The 16,892-nt window shown below is 38.8% G+C and overlaps 1 protein-coding gene across 1 annotated transcript; it reads left to right on the plus strand.

Annotated features, from left to right (window-relative positions):
* Positions 1–909: 909 nt before the first annotated feature.
* Positions 910–15,874, plus strand: serpine2 (serpin peptidase inhibitor, clade E (nexin, plasminogen activator inhibitor type 1), member 2). Its single transcript, XM_080185525.1, has 9 exons — positions 910–1,160; positions 5,855–6,140; positions 7,013–7,240; positions 7,942–8,136; positions 9,075–9,273; positions 9,483–9,583; positions 9,666–9,752; positions 11,978–12,067; positions 14,873–15,874. The coding sequence occupies exons 2-9, from the start codon at positions 5,885–5,887 to the stop codon at positions 14,908–14,910; spliced, it is 1,194 nt and encodes a 397-aa protein (XP_080041651.1). The 5' UTR covers positions 910–1,160; positions 5,855–5,884; the 3' UTR covers positions 14,911–15,874.
* The last annotated feature ends 1,018 nt before the right edge of the window (positions 15,875–16,892 follow it).

Genomic DNA, 16,892 nt, shown 5'->3' on the forward strand with positions numbered 1-16,892 from the left:
CAAATGCTTGTAACTAAAAATATATGAATGAAAATTAAATATCACATAAAATCTGCATTTAAAAAAGTGTTGCAGGACCATGTATGCCTAACGCCAACTTTTGAGATAAGCATTTTATGTCTCTAAATTATTCAACAGTCTATCAACAATGGCCCACCATTATGTAACAAAAACAGAAAATGCTGGAAAATCTCAACAGGTCTGAAAGCACCTAGGGAGAGAGCATCCAGCCAACGTTTCAAGACAGAATGACCCATCCTCACTCAAAATATTGGCTTCATTTTCAGATGTTGTCAGACCTACTGATATTTTCCAGTATTTTCTATTTTTGTTTTAAGATTCCAGATCCACAGTATTTTGCCCTTATCCCAGCACTACGTAGTTTGGTCAACTGCAATACTGAAATCAAATCTGTGAAATCTTGTGGACCTCAGGTTATTAATCTGCAGCTAAAATAAAAACATTAACCCCCCCATACCAGCTATTTTTATTGGGCAAAGATAATCCCGAGTTTTCAATTAATATTTTATTTCCACAAAAATGAATGCCTCTTGAAAGGGGGAAAGTATTTCAGTTCTAGTTACTTTTTTGCCATGAATGCTGTCACTTCAATGGTCGGAGTTAGTGCCATTCGCAAAGACAGTGGTCGGATGTGATGTTGGGCAAAGTTTGCAACACATACGTGGGATGTTTCAGCGGAAGAGCCAAATGAACTGGGGCTGTTTCTACTGGCGATTTTCCATAAAGGCTCTTTATGTGGGTCATCATACAACAGCTACACACAAGAACCCTGTGTATGTGTGTGTACGCCTTATGAGATATTTCCTTCCCATCTAGGGTGACGAAAACCACGTATCAGCCCTACTCACTGGTTTCACAATTCACATTCACAGAGCCATCACTCAGAACTGGAACAGTTGTTCACAGCTGCCGACAGTTTTAAGGCGCGGGCTGGGGTCACAAATCTAACTCCCAGCAGCAGGATTGGGATTGTGAAAGGAGTTCCAGATTTTGTGAAACCCGCCCACCTCTGGCAGTCCACCAGCAGCGAAGAGGAGGAGCAGACAGGCAGACAGCAAAGCCTATTTAAAGTGCCACTCCACAGTAATCGCTGGTTTACTGGAGTTAACTGCGTTTGAATGAGGGTGGTCTGTGTACAGGTAAATTGTCCTGCCATGAAAAGACAGCCATTTAGAGTAGTTGAAACCTAATCCTGTTTCTAAGTAAATTGGTGCAGTTTTGAAAAGTTGGGTGTTGTTTCAACAATTTAGCACGTATTTACGTGGTTATAGCGATGGTGATTTGTTTGTATCGTACTCGTTCAGTAACCCTCAGGTTGGCATTGGATCCGTGAGGTTGTCGATATGAAAGGTAGTTTTGTGGAAACAAAATCCAGGGGAAACGCAGTTCCTGCCCGCGGGATTACAGAGATGCAAATTATTCTGGGCTTTAAATAGTTCATCAGACGCTAACAAGTGCTTTCTGCTGGTAAAAAAATAAATTCGTTTGTATGGATAACTTTTATTTTTCAGCCAATTGAGATAAATGGGTCAGAAGCACAGGCATTTATGTTAAGTGACTGGCGTGGGTTGGAAACAGAATTTATTGCCACATCTTAGTGCGTTATTTGCTGTCGAGTGCAAACATCAAACTGTGCCAGTTACCAGTGCAATAATAAGCAGCTTTTTATTTAGTGGCAACTCGCTCCTACTTCTCTGAAGCGTTTTACGACTTTCTGCTTAAAATGTGTCTAAACGCAAATTGTTCCGCACTTACTTAATTTGAAAAGTATCCGAAATTCATTCTTTAAGGATCCCAAAGTACGCGGCGGGTTTGCATTTTTTAAAGAGATACAATCAATTTTCATTGTGTTAATTTGGCGAATTGGAAAGGCACTTTATTTTAATGTTTTTCTTTCAGCAGATAAGCAAATATTTCAATGCGTTCAAGCAGAAACATTTTTCAGAATTTAAAAGATAAACTTGTGTTTTTTTCATATATTACATGAAAGGCAAGAAGTGGTGAAAACATACACAACTTATTGTGTTGGAGTGTGATTAAAAAAGAAATGTGTTAATAGTTATTCACGTGAGGAGAGCATTTAAAGAAACGATGTGTAAATAGCAAAAATTATGACGCAACTCTCCAGAGGAAAAAGGTGAGAGTAACATGAGTTGCCCCAATATTCAGCCGTTTAATTTGGAAGTGGAAACAGAAAATGTTGGCAAACACCAAATTTGTGTGTCCTTGCCCCCATCTTTTGCTCCAAAGAGAATGGAAACCATTTCAAATGTAAAATTGCTAAAATCCCTACTGTGTAAAAGGAGGCCACTTGGTCCATCCCGTCTGCACTGACCACAATCCCACCCAGGCCCTGTTCCTGTAACCCCCACATACCCTGTTAATTCCCTGACACCAGGGTCAACTTAGCATAGTAAGAAGACTGACAACACCAGGTTTAAGTCCAACCGATTTATTTGATAGTAAACTCACAAGCTTTCGAGGTTAACCTCTTCGTCAGGTGATTGGAGAGTTCTGGCCTCAGGCAGAGCATATAAAGCACAGACAGTTTACAGATTACTGATTAGAATGCGAATCTTTACACCTAATCTGCTGTTCAAGTCTTAAAGTGGCCGACAATGTGAGTGGAAGGAGCACAACAGACTGTTCCCTTCCTGTTGGCGAACACTTCAGTGGTCGTGGGCATTCGGCCTCTGACCTTTCGGTAAGCATTCTCCAAGGCGGCCTTCACGACACACGACAGCGCAGAGTCGCTGAGCAGAGACTGATAGCCAAGTTCCGCACACATGAGGACAGTCTCAACAGGGATCTTGGGTTCATGTCACACTATCTGTAACCCCCATGACTTGCCTGGGTTTGCAAAACCTCAGATACTGTACTGTCTGGAGACAATACACACCTCTTTAACCTGTGATCTTTGCTCCTTCCACTCACATTGTCGGCCACTTTAAGACTTGAATAGCAGGTTAGGTGTAAAGATTCGCATTCTAATCAGTAATCTGTAAACTGTCTGTGCTTTATATGCTCTGTCTGAGGCCAGAACTCTCCATTCACCTGATGAAGAGTTAACCTTGAAAGCTTGTGAGTTTACTATCAAATAAATCAGTTGGACTTAAACCTGGTGTTGTCAGACTTACTGTGTTTACCCCAGTCCAACGCCGGCATCTCCACATCACAACTTAGCATTGCCAATCAACCCAACCTGAATACCTTTGGACTGTGAAGGGAAATGAAGCACTTGGAGGAGACCCATGCAGAGACAGTAACCCAAGGCTGGAATTGAACCTTGGTGTCTGACACTGAGGCTACACTGTGCTGCCCAAAGAATTATCTCAATTAGTGGGCCAATCTTCAGACAGGGGAAGAACTCCGAGAATAAGATTTTTTTTCAGTTCAGACTAAGACTGTAGAATACTCAAGTGAGTCTGATGTTCCTGAATTTCCATTTAGCATAGCTGGGATAGCACAAGAAAGCCATGATGTGGAGATGCTATTGATGGTAGCCATGTTGTGGAGCAGCAGTGTGAACACCTGATGAAGGAGCAGTACTCTGAAAGCTTGTGGCTTGTGCCAACAAATAAACTTGTTGGACTTTAACCTGGTGTTGTGAGACTCCTTACTGTTAAGTACAAGAGGTCAAAGGTCAGAACAAGGTAGTGATTTGTGACATAGCACTGGCAGATGGGAATTTTGTGTTCATCTAAGCAATCGCCTCACCTGAACTGGTCTCCCTGCTACACAGATGATAGCATATAGCTTGTTGGATTTTGACAAATATTGTTTACTTGTACACAGGAGACTTTGACACCTTGGACAGTGATGCTGCAGTGTTTGAAAGTCTGTGTTGCATCTGTGAGCAAGCAGAGTGGCATATAAACAGATTGTTATTGAGGGAATGATCCCCTCAAGAAAAGTGAAGGGAAAGGAAATAGTTGTTGCAAATCAATCTGGCCGCAGCTGGAGTACTGTGTGCAGTTTTGGGCGCCGCACCTGCGCAAGGATATTTTGGCCCTGGAGGGAGTGCAGAGGAGGTTTACTAGGCTGATACCGGAGTTGAGGGGGTTGAGCTATGAGGAGAGGCTGAATAAACTAGGCTTGTACTCGTTAGAGTTTAGAAGAATGAGGGGAGATCTCATTGAGACGTATAAGATGATGAATGGGATGGATAGGATAGAGGTGGAAAGACTCTTCCCGCTCAAAAAAGACAGTAGGACTAGGGGGCACAGCCTCAAGATAAAGGGGGGGCGGTTCAGAACGGAGTTGAGGAGGAACTTCTTCACTCAAAGGGTGGTGAATCTCTGGAATTCTCTGCCCGTTGAAGTGGTGGAGGCTGCCTCGCTAAATATTTTTAAGAAGCGGGTTGATGGGTTTTTGATAAGAGAGGGGATTAAGGGTTATGGGGAGAGGGCGGGAAAGTGGAACTGAGCCACGACAGATCAGCCATGATCTTATTGAATGGCGGGGCAGGCTCGAAGGGCCAGATGGCCTACTCCTGCTCCTATTTCTTATGTTCTTATGTTCTTATGTTCTTATGTTCTTATGTTCTTATCATGGAATAGTTACTGCACAGGCTGTTTGATTCCTGGTGTCAGTGTCAACTCTAAGAGCAACTCTGATCCTAGTCATGTTAATTTTCATTCTTGCCACTCACCTTTAAGTTGTCTGCTGGTTGTGGTAGATGGAAAAAATAGTAGCAGATGGTCTGGTAAAAGTTGCTTTTAAAAAAAACATTGATTTCTCTTTCCTTTGCTCATATGAATGTTAATTATTTAAATTGATTAAACAGTTGTAGAAAATGCATTACACTTATTGTGGATGTCTATTAAAAAAGACTATAACAGGCCAAGCATTTTAATACAATGTATGAAATAAAACTAGCACAAATTTATTTTATTGTGGTGAAATTGCTTCCTTGCAGTTTGATATTTGGATTTAATATCGATGACTTCTCAAAATATATGACTAATTTTCCACTTGGTTGCAATGGTGCTGGAACTCTGCCATATCTGTGCCCCTGACTCACTTATCATTTTCTCAGCATTAAGGTTATAAGAATAATTTGGATGGGTTCTGATTGTTTTCTACACCAATCGTTCAAAGGAGATTGGTGTGGCATCTGCCACAGTGCAGCCCTTTTCCATGCTATATTGAGAATTTTTTATTTCTCTTTTCTGCATGTCATGTGCAATTAGTTGAGAAAAAGTTGCACAAAGGAAGGTGACTCTTTAATCACAGTGTCGGTGAGATGCCTGTATTAAATAGTTTTGAAATGTGTTACATACATCCACATTTGGGTGGACATAATGAATATTTGGAAGTATTAAGAATTTGAAATTATGTCGGGCCTGGAGGTTCCAGGAAAGCTCTTGCTCGATTTTGCTGCAGATAGTTTATCAATCTGGGCTCTTGTGTCTTGTGAAGTAGGGATCTGTTTTATTAAAAAGCTATTCTATGGCATTGATTGGATAATAGATTGAAAACTCCATGCACTAGGTATTTTGAGCTTTGAAAAGATTTGCAATAGGTTACAAGAAACTTAACTGGGGTATGGAAAATTGTTCAAGGATAATGACCACCTGCTTCAGCATTGATTTAGATTATCTGATCATATAATTGCATAAATTATTTGCAATGCTTTTACACGTTTTTAAAAAAAAGTCTTGAGTCTTCAGGTTGTAACACAATCAGATGTTCTGGATGTATTTGATAGACATTGTTTAAAACAAATACTTTCCTAGCTATTTACTGTCACCCAAATTACAACTTTGAAAACATCAAGGTTCACTTTTTTCAATGTAATTTGCAGACTAATTTTTTTGTCTTCATCTTGCAGATTCCTATCTGATTTAATATTGGAATCACAATGGGAAAATTAGGCACCTTGATCCTCCTCAGTGTGTTCCTGAAATCTGTTCACAGCCAATGGAAGAACACCCAAGTATCAGAACTTGGGTCAGACCTGGGGATGAGGATTTTTAATCATGTCGCTAATTCTAAGCCAACAGAAAACATTATCATGTCTCCACATGGAATTGCTTCTGTACTTGGGATGCTGCAGCTAGGTGCAGGTGGAAGAACAAGGCAACAATTGAGCAGTGCTCTGAAATACAACTCGCGTGGTTTGTATAAACTTTTTTGTAAGCTTTTGTTTAACTTTGTCAACTGCAAAGTTCCCTACCCCTAGTGCAGCGTTTTAAATGAGATGTTGCAACTTAGCCTCAGTGGCAAGAAAACTGATGCAAATTTGTCCTTGATTTTGGGCAGTCGGTTCTCATTGCTGTTCTAATTTAAGCCCATTTCAGTTTGTTCAAGCATATGTAATTGTTGCTGATTTCGAAAACCATTCACAAATGCAACTTTTAGTAACTGCCTTGAAATTATAGTTCTGGAGAAGGTTTTGTCATCCTGTCCATGGTGCCTGGGACCCCAATACTAGAATCTCAGTGACATTCAGAAGACGTGTTTTGCTGTGCAATTGTAACTAGCAAGCATGTAGTCACCAGCTGCTTGACTGCATGCCTATGGGTCTCTGGATATAGTCTCTCAAAAATAAAATAATGCAGTTTAATTTCCTGGAAAATATTACTATTATTTTAATGCAATTTCAATCTTCCCAGGCACAAACAGCTGTTCTACTTTTTCAGACTTTGAAATCAAAACCCTGACTAAATTAGTTCCTTGTAAGTCAATACAAAATATTCTGAATCACCCAGAGAAAATAGTTGTTTTTTAGTATTCATTTAGTTTGCATGTATATAAGCTATTACCTGTTATCATAAACTATTCATTGTGTAATACCATATACATTAGCAGTTCACATACTGAATACATTAATTTGAATTATAGAAGTTCTAAATAAATATTTGCATTAGATGCTTGGTAAGTTAATCTTTTATATCCAAGTACTTCATTTATGAATGTTAGAATGATGCATGTATGACATAAGTCTGCTTCTAGTAAGCTACTTTATATATTGATTGATTCCTTGTAGGTGCTTCCAGAAAGCTCAGAAGGATACACAAGTTTTTAACTGAAAGCAGAAATCATGATATAGTAGCTATTGCCAATGGATTATTTGTAGCTAGTAATTTTTCAATGGAACCACCATTTATTAGCAAGACAAAAGATGTGTATCAAGCTGCATTGAAAAGTTTGAATTATGAAAATCCTGTGGAAGCTGCAACAGCAATCAATCAGTGGACTAAGAATCAAACCAGAGGTACATAATCCTTCAATATGAAGTAGGAAGACTAGCTTAATTGGCTGATGGGTCTTGGGGGAGAAATGGGTAAAGGAAGTGAGAAAGCAATTAATTTTTCTGAATGTTTTTTATATAAGATTACCAAACTGCAGCATGTGCAATACTTTTTTTCATTTTTTAGGATTTTAAACATTTACTTGTATTGCAGTTTTTTTAAAGTTAAAAGCAATATCATTAATTAAATGCAAAATACTGCAGATGCTGGAATCTGAAACCAAAAATGCTGGGCAATCTCAGCAGGTCTGATAGCATCTATGGAGAGAGAATAAAGCCAACATTTCACATCAGATTTTTTTGTTTTTGTGAAATTAACTAATTGTCCAATTCTTTTGTCAGCATGTCAAATATGAAAAAAATGGATGTATCTGGTTTTGTTTCAGTGCTATAAAGTTATAAAATTGTGCTGTCTTCTGCACAGCTTTTTCCAAACTGGTTTACACTCGTGTGTGATATAAATTAATTAAAATTATTTGCTGGATTTTTACTTCTGTGTAATAAATCTCACTTAGTACTTGCATCTTGATGTGGTCTTTTTTGTAAATTGTTTGCCAACAAAGCATGATATTTGAGATAATTTATTTCACCCTATTAGAGGGAAGGCAAGGTGTAGAATCCACTGCCTGTTTTACTGAAGTCTTGCAATTTGGTCTGTTTCTTAGGTATGATTACAAATCTCATTTCTCCAGAAGTTCTCAATGTAGCCACCAAGCTAGTGGTGGTCAATGCTATTTTTTTCAAGGGTTTGTGGAAGTCCCGGTTTCGAACAGGAAATACTCGTAACAGGGATTTCTATGCTGCTGATGGAAATGTATATCAAGTTCCTATGATGTCCCAAATATCAACCTTCAACTTTGGTAAGTGTGGCACCATTAGAATGTTTGCCTTTAGCCAAAATGAGCACTGGATTGTTGAATACAGAGCAGTATGTTAAAGCAGCAATGTGTCAAGAGTATTGAGGCATTGTTACTTTCTTGCATTCTGCTATATTCAACATTTTTAATGTGGTGTTCAGTATCAAATTGCTAAATTGTATATTAGGTGATCTGAAGACACAGATACTAAGTGTTGTTTGTGCCCCAATAGTACTGGTAATGATCAAGGACACAGGCTTTGTAACATCTGGTTCCTGGCTGAGGTGCTGAGCAGATGAAAAATGGGAACTGAGGGAATTCATATTGGAAAATTTTAGTGCAAGATGTTTGAATTTGAAGTCTAGCTTAGTACATTTGTAGAGCTATATAATTATTCCTTTTCCTAAGGATCTTTTGGTGACATTGGTGCCACATAAGAGAGCAGCTGGGTCGGCAGTAACCAGCAATTGAACCTGATCTTTTCTGATGTCTCAGTAACAATCACAACTAGCTAAGTAAGGGTGCTCTGGAAGTATATTTTGAATGCATGTGCTCATATTTTATGATCCATTCTTCACCTTTCTGCTAATCTGAGTGGCTTAGTTCACTGCAATAAAATTATTCTTTAACAAAGGCGGCAACTGGCATCTAGCATAAGATAATTGTGAAAAGGTATGAACAGTACAAAATTAACAGATTGGCGCTCTTGTGTTAGTAGCTTGAATGCTGCTGATTATAACATTCAAATCTCTACTGTTCATTAAATCTTATGAATTGAATGGGGTTGATGGTCAATAGTATTTTAATATGAAAACAAGCGTGGTCAGAATGTGATATTGTAAATGCATGCTAGCTTTGGCAAACTATGTTTGGGATATTTAGCATTCCATGAATACAAGAGATTTATCTTTAACTTTTGTACATGCTTTTTTGTTTTGCAGGAAAGGCCGTTACACCAACAAATGTGAAATATTTTATCCTTGAGCTGCCATACCATGGTGGCACTATCAGTATGTTTGTTGTTGTTCCTGAGGATATTAATATCCAACTCTCCGCAATAACTCCGTACATGAATGTACGAACTATAAACAGCTGGAAGGTAGTCATGAGAGAAAAGAAGCTTGATATTGCCATACCTAAGTAAGTGTTAATATTTGCTTTTGAAACCTGTATGGTTAAAAGTAGCCATGTATTAGTTCTAATGCTTCTGTGTTTGAAGCTTGCCATCCATTTGGAGTAGAATACTGATTTAATTAACACTTTGCCATATCATTTTTATTATGGCTGCCTATCCTTTTTTGTTGCTGGTAAATGTGCTTTTGGCTTTTTGCTAAAAACTTCATCTGTAGATTCACTGCTGAGGCAGAAACCAACCTGGAGAAACCTCTTTCATCTCTTGGAATCACTGATCTGTTTGATCAAACAAAGGCAAATTTTGGAAAGATTAGCAGTAAGTAGTTGAATGTTTTGTCAGAAAACTTCTCAATATTTTTAAATAGTGCACACTTTTAACTGCCTTCAATATGCTGCAGGATCAGATCAACTGTATGTTTCACAACTAATACAAAAGGCTAAAATTGAAGTGAGTGAAGATGGGACAAGAGCTTCTGCAGCAACAGGCAAGTTTGTCAGCATTTTTAAACATTGCAATAAGTATACTCTCATCAATAATGCACTAAAACAGAACATTAGTCATACCCTGCTCACTGTGGTGGAGTAATTTGTTTCAGGTAATAATTGCAAGGCATGTGTTGCACAAACATGAAGTAAGAGCTGAAACGGCCAAATTATGCTGCCAGGATAATCTAAGTTTCTGTTTCAGTAATCAGTGATTCACGTGCAAATTATACTCCAGAATGGGCTTGTTAAGAGTTTCCCCTCAAATTGCATTCACCTTGGTTTGCATATCTCCAAATCTGCCATGAACCAGCGCTGTTGAGCAATGTAAACTAAAACTCTGTATCTCACAAATAAGACAAACTATTTGAAACTTCAGGTGGGTGATTTGATCTAGGGGTCTGGTGTTGATGGACACACTTCTAACATTTAGGCTGAAAGTTCAATCCTTGTGCAGATTTTACTGATTTGGGGCAAATTGCACTAAGGGAACCAGTGCAACCCAGTGGAAAACATAAGTCCTAATTTTCACTCTTTTCTGCTTCCCCCCTCCTTTTGCATGATCAATTAGTTGATCAACAGTTGTTGGAGTCTGGTGACTTTTGCATTATACCAAAAAGCTGATGAGAGAATGGTGAGGGAAGTTTAAGTTCATTCCATCTGGGTTCTTTGTGCTGTCCTAACCAACCGCTCCTGCTGTTCTGTTGTGCCCTTGTGCTCCACAGGATGGGAAAAGTCACAAGCAACACTGATGGAAAAACCTACTATGCAAGTGCTTAAAATCATACTGGCCATACAGCAGCTAATTCCTGCTGTTGATATCAACTCAGTATTCAAATAGAATTATGGGGCTGGTGTAACATAAAAGATCTAATCATTCCTGGCCTTGACCTGCCTCTGAGATGATGAATAGCTTTCAACTAAATTGGCACAAGCATGGACAATGCAGCTACAAGCTTCTGAAGTGGAAGTGAGGGGCGCCCTGGAGTGCAATTATAACAATAAATCTCAAGTCATAATGTATCACATCAATCTGCCCACTAAGATCTATTATGGAAGGTATCTCACTTTACTCCCAAGGAGGCCATTAAACAGATGCCCAGTTTGCCCAAGTTCAAGAAGGCAGCTTGCCACCACCTTTACATAGGGAGTTAGGATGGGCAATAAATGTTGACCTAGCCACAATACCCACATTCCATGAATAAAGAAATGCTGATATTGTCATGAAAATAGGAGAACAGCTCAAGTTTTGAGAATAACTAATTGTCCATGTGTAAATGTACATGTCAATTTTTTTGTGGTGTTATTGCCCCATGTTAGGTGCCATTGTTTAGGGCTGCACAGTGGCAGTGGTTAGTATTGCTGCCTCACAGTACCAGGGACCCAGGTTCAGTTCCTGGCTTGGGTGACTCTGTCTATGGGTTTCCTCCCATAGTCTGAAAGACATGATGGTTTGGTGCTTTGACCATGCTAAATTCTTCCTCCATGTACCTGAACAGACTAGGGGATTTTCACAGTAACGTCATTGCAGTGTTAATGTAAGCCTACCCTTGACACTAACAAACTTAAAACTGTGGTGCAATCTATTAATATGGGCTTTGATACTCGAGATTGGAGCATGGATGCAAACCTGTGATCCAAGAAGCCAATGCAACTAGAAGCTGAATGAGTGTAAATGTCCACCCATTAAGAATTGATGTTCCCTGGTTTCTTGCATGAGGGCAGAGGAATGCTTAAAATATAACTCCACTGCAGTTCAATGTCTATGTAATAGAGTTCTGGACAAAGATTATGGGTGCAATTCTCTGGCCTCCCAGCCTCATGTTTTCTGCCAGTGCAGAGTGGCAGGATTCTCTGATCCCACTGCTGTCAATTCCCATTGACATTACCCCATGCCAGTGGGAAATCCTGTGCATAGGGGTGTGCTCCTAGTGTGGCTGGAGAATCCCACTGGTGTGAATAGCCAATGCATCTCATGCCTTTTTAAAACACAAAATTAATGCTACTGAATTCATTACTTTCTGTAGAAATACGATGCCATTAGTTTCCATCCTTGGCTCTGGAGCAAAATAATACCCTGTCTTCCAGTTGGAAGCTAATACAATTCTGCATGTCAGACTGTAGATTTCAGATCTTCACTAAAATAATGCAAAGCCAAACGATTTTGGCTGGAACTGTGAACAGCTTTGCCATACACTTGGTTCACTAATAGTGCATTTTATTACAGCTGCTGTTGTTGTGTTGAAATCACTCCGGATTACTCCTCCATTTATGGTGAATAGACCATTCCTCTATATCTTATACCACAATTCTACAGGTAAGTAACTTATTTAAAAATATATATAGGTAAGTAACTTTAGAAATGTGTTGAGTTTGATGCTGTCACATGGTATTTACGACTCAACTGACTAATCATAGTAAATTTTGTATTGTTTGGGAGAATTCAATGTTCATCATACTTGACTGCATTTTTTTGTAGCCGAGGATGGCCCCAATGCCATCTAGAAAACCCATGCTGTAGGTGAACAATCCTACTTGTTAACAAGCAATTGGAGTATTAGCATGAACTTGTTTCACAGCAATTTGTTCAGATCTGGATGCACTGCCTGAAGATGGGTTTATTTCAGGCATTCAAGGGGCATTAGATATTTCTATTCAAGTAATCAATGTGTAGGGGGCAATGGCTCCAAACCATGATGCTCATTTTGTTGGCTGGTCTAAGTGGCCTTCTGTACTGTAACAATTGTGTAAACTACCTAAATTTGAAATCCTAGTTTAAGAAAACCAGTTATAAGCTTGTGTGCAATATCCATCTTTCTCTAGCAATCATTTTTGTGCTTCATAACATCTACAGAAGACTCCACACCTGGATAATGAAAACCTGTTAAAATGATCATGTGATTAAGCTACTAAATAGCTTAACAATCACCACCTGTGTAATTCTTGCTTCTGGGAAGCCTTTGTCATTTTTCCCACAAAGCTCATGAAAGTGCATCAGTATACTAGTTAACTGAGACATCCAGTGGCCAGAAAGAGGTACTACATAAACTTGGCTGGAATTTAAGAACACACCCTTGAATAATTACTTTAAAATGTACTAAAACAATCCCCTTTCCGTCCAATAACTAGAGATATTGTATTTGAGCTGAATTGGAAAGTTGCAACACCAAGCCTGCTTATCAGGTCCAGCAAGATTTTTTTTTTCTAATTTGATTTGCCTGAAGCCTAGACCATTCTTGCTCTTTTAATTTAATCCTGCCCTTGGCACACCATCATATTCACCTTCATACTCCCATTTGCATTAGAGCTGAAGTTAAACTTTTTGTGCACATAATTGTAAGCTCCTATCTCTAACATGCCTGCAAGTGAATCTGTGCATATCTTATTTATTGTTAGTCCAGAACTGCACATAAATCAGGCTGCAGTTAGAGGATTAGAGGATTTTCAAAAAGGTGGCTTGGTATGATGTCTCTAACGGAATAAAGCAGCATGGATAGAAATGCGTGCAGAGGACAACATCTGATTTTTGTTGATGAATGGGATGGATAGGATAGAGGTGGAGAGACTCTTCCCACTCAGAAAGGATAGTAGGACTAGGGGGCACAGCCTCAAGATAAAGGGGGGGCGGTTTAGAACGGAGTTGAGGAGGAACTTCTTCACTCAAAGGGTGGTGAATCTCTGGAATTCTCTGCCCGTTGAAGTGGTGGAGGCTACCTCGCTAAGTATTTTTAAGACACGGGTTGATGGGTTTTTGATAGGCAAGGGGATTAAGGGTTATGGGGAGAGGGCGGGAATGTGGAACTGAGCCACGACAGATCAGCCATGATCTTACTGAATGGCGGGGCAGGCTCGAAGGGCTAGATGGCCTACTCCTGCTCCTATTTCTTATGTTCTTATGAAATATGGAGGAATTTGTCATGAGGGTTTAGTCTTTGGAACTCCTTGCCACAACAGCACTGGAGGCAGAGTCCCAGTGTACACTTAAGGCTGAGATAATTAGATCCTTAATCAGTAAGGGAATTGAGGGTTATGGGGAAAGGGCAGGTACGTGTATGTCAGATCTGTCATAATCTTATTGAATGGTGAAGCAGGCTCAAGGGGTCAAACTGCTTACACTTTCCTACTTCATGGTCTTAAACTTTCCTGCTGAAAACTTTGATAATAGAATGTGATGCATTTTGAGAGGATACACAGTGGAAGTATGTTCCAATAAAAAGCCACTGACTGGTAGCAAAACCTAGCTATTTCATAGTCATAATTTCTTGAATTAACACGTTGACGTATCAAAATTTGTTTTAAATGTCTTTATTACCAGGGTGTGATCATAGAGTTGATCACGTTTTATGTGCAAATATTGGACAGTACAGCATACATTCAGTTAATATTATCAATCTGTTCTAATGAGTTATTGTACCTCCATTGATTAATGCTTATTTTTGTCCATTCTCTTGTCCTGTAATTTTTTCCTACTTAAAAATGTATTTTGGGACTTTCTTTGCTTTCCACTGTCTATTTTTTCTTTCCCCACCATACTATTTTCAATCATTTTCCACAGAGCTAGATAATTTATCCACAGCATTGTTCCAGGATCCCAGATACTTTACTCCTAAAGTTTGGGGCTGATTCAGATTTCATGCTGAGGTTCAAATTATCTAGGTTGTCTGGCCTCAATAATGTGCAGTCAACCAAGGTGGTAATTACCAGTTGAAGACCGTGTGAACTCTTGTTGGTTCATTCCCATTCCAATTCCAACCCCAACCATGGGCTTGGAAGGAAGGGAGTGTGGGTGGGGGGGTAGTGTGGGGAAGAAGTCCTTTTGAGGTCTAGAAGCATCAGGAGTTAAGATGTTGCTTGGTGTAGAGGCCAGCAAACCATGTAAGCACTCCTGGCTTGGGCAGTTCTGGGGTGAGTAGGATTTACATGGTATATTGCCCAGTGTTGTGATTGTGGAGCAGGTACCACTGACTTGTAGGCAATAATAGAAATCCCTGCACTGTTATTTCAAGGAGTGTTCTACATTCTTACAAATATCAATCTATACACTTGAAACCTACTTAATTAAAATTATAACTTGGTACAATTTATACACTAACTGGTTTTCTCTTCTGAATTGCTTATGCAGGCACAGTTCTTTTTATTGGGCAAATTGCAAAACCATAAGAAGCCAATTTCAATGGGATAAGTTTCGAAATGGTTTTCCAGCATCAAATGGAGGAAATGTCAAATTACTGTGCTCAAGTGACTTGATGATGAAAAACAGTGCTATTATGTATAAACACTGATTTTATAGCCTTACAATAATACATGCATGCAATTTTGCCTTGCATAGAATGTTTAAATTTTTAAGTATTTTTAACAATCAGTATGAAATCATGTCTGACTTTTATCCAAGTTCTGTATTGCACCCTGAGGAACGTTAAACGTTTGAGTATGACTTAGCCCAATATTTTTCTTGGCATTTAAATAATATTCAATTTTTGCATGAAAATGCTCAAAGCTGTTTGGAATATGACTAAATTGGAGTTCCTCGGTGTTCTTGAAGATAACAATTTATTTTGTATGGTTCTTATTTGGTTTTGTTTTGGACTGTTATCTACCATCTCCATTCATGTCAATGTGGGGGCATCTACACAATTGCACTCAACCATTCCAAAGGCATAAAATAGTGTATGGGGGAGGTATAAGTCTGAACCCCTACTTACAACTAAAGAATTCAGGCCTTTTTTTACTAAGTGGAAGTTTAAATGTTTTGGAATGCAAAATTATAATTACCTTGCTGTGCAAGTCACACCCAAAGGTCTTTAATACTAAGCAGCTCTAACTATTGAGAAAAGCCATTCAAATTCCCAAACTAAATGCTGGAGTAATTGTGCATTAATATTTATTGCAACACAAATTGAATGTCATTTGCTGAATAATCGCAATGAAGATCTAAATCAATACTTTTATTCTTTAACCTTTTAAGTTAGTGGAACTTGGTGCTCTACCTGAATGTTACCACCTCTGTAGTTTGAAGACTTTTAAATGCTCAAGATTTGTTTAAATCCAAATTTTGTGGCCTTCAATTGTGTAGTCACATTTACCATAGTGGAAATGTTTTAATAAAATGTGAATTTAGTTTCCATTTCTACTTGATTTGCCTTTTCTTGTGCTGCCTAGGTAGCTTTATAACAAAGTGCTTTGAAGCTTCCATTGGAGATATTAGTGGAATTTTGAATGTTTGAAGCCAATTTTGCAATCTGATTTGAGTTCAGTACCCTATTTCCAAAAGTTGAGCCTCCTCTGGCACTGCTCCATAATTTGTGAGCATAAAATGGATACAGGATCAAATGTTACATTTAACATTGTGTTGCATGCTTCATTTAAATGGATTTTTGACAGAACTTTGGAAAAATCACTTTGTTAGGTGGTGACGACAAGTTCGGGATGTTAATGATGCATAACATTGCAATCCCAATCTCTTTTCTGGCATCTGATCAAATTTCAAATGCTTTGACATTGACATCTCACACAATATGTTCTACAAAACAGTCACTGCTTAATTGCTAAAGTATAGAAAAGTCCAGCCTCCTGGATTCAGAATAGACGCTCTTTAACAAAATTGAAGAATGGGCTCTAAGTGAAGTTAAGGGTGGTGACATTTCTATTCCTGTCAATATGCATGGAACTGCACAAGGCCCTGGGAAGGTGGTCTGTTTGTTTGGACAAGTCATTAAATTCAACAGATGTATCCTTAATGTCTGTTATAATCTAAATGACAGCAACTAGCTCACTGATATTTTGGCTTTGGAGTAAAATTCCCAAGAATGAAAGATTGGGGGGCTGGGGGGAGGCGAGAGTTGCAGAAAAAGCATGAAATGGCAATAGCCAGGTTATCGGACCATTTGAGGACAATGGGAAACATCAGACCCAAACCAGGTTTTGGAAATGCAACACTTAAGATGCACTTTTAGGCAGGGAGATTCAGAAGAAATTGGACAATTACTGAAAAGGCAAGAGAACTTGCATAGATCTTTTACCCATTTATAGAACCTAATCAGGTTTTTATTGCAGAAATTTAGCTGCACTGTGAAGGAGGTGAAGCCGGAGGTGAACCAATTGTTGCAATCACTTAAGCTGCTGTGAATCTAAAAGAGCATACC

Source organism: Carcharhinus amblyrhynchos, chromosome 3 (genome assembly GCF_965287045.1).
Source record: "Carcharhinus amblyrhynchos chromosome 3, sCarAmb.v2.hapA, whole genome shotgun sequence".
NCBI lineage: Eukaryota > Metazoa > Chordata > Chondrichthyes > Carcharhiniformes > Carcharhinidae > Carcharhinus > Carcharhinus amblyrhynchos.

Coding starts and splice junctions, on each gene's coding strand:
- serpine2 (XM_080185525.1), top strand. CDS start 5,885: ATGGGAAAATTAGGCACCTTGATCCTCCTCAGTGTGTTCCTGAAATCT. Junction 9,753..11,977: donor AAGAGCTTCTGCAGCAACAG/GCAAGTTTGTCA, acceptor ATTTTATTACAG/CTGCTGTTGTTGTGTTGAAA. Junction 12,068..14,872: donor CTTATACCACAATTCTACAG/GTAAGTAACTTA, acceptor TTGCTTATGCAG/GCACAGTTCTTTTTATTGGG.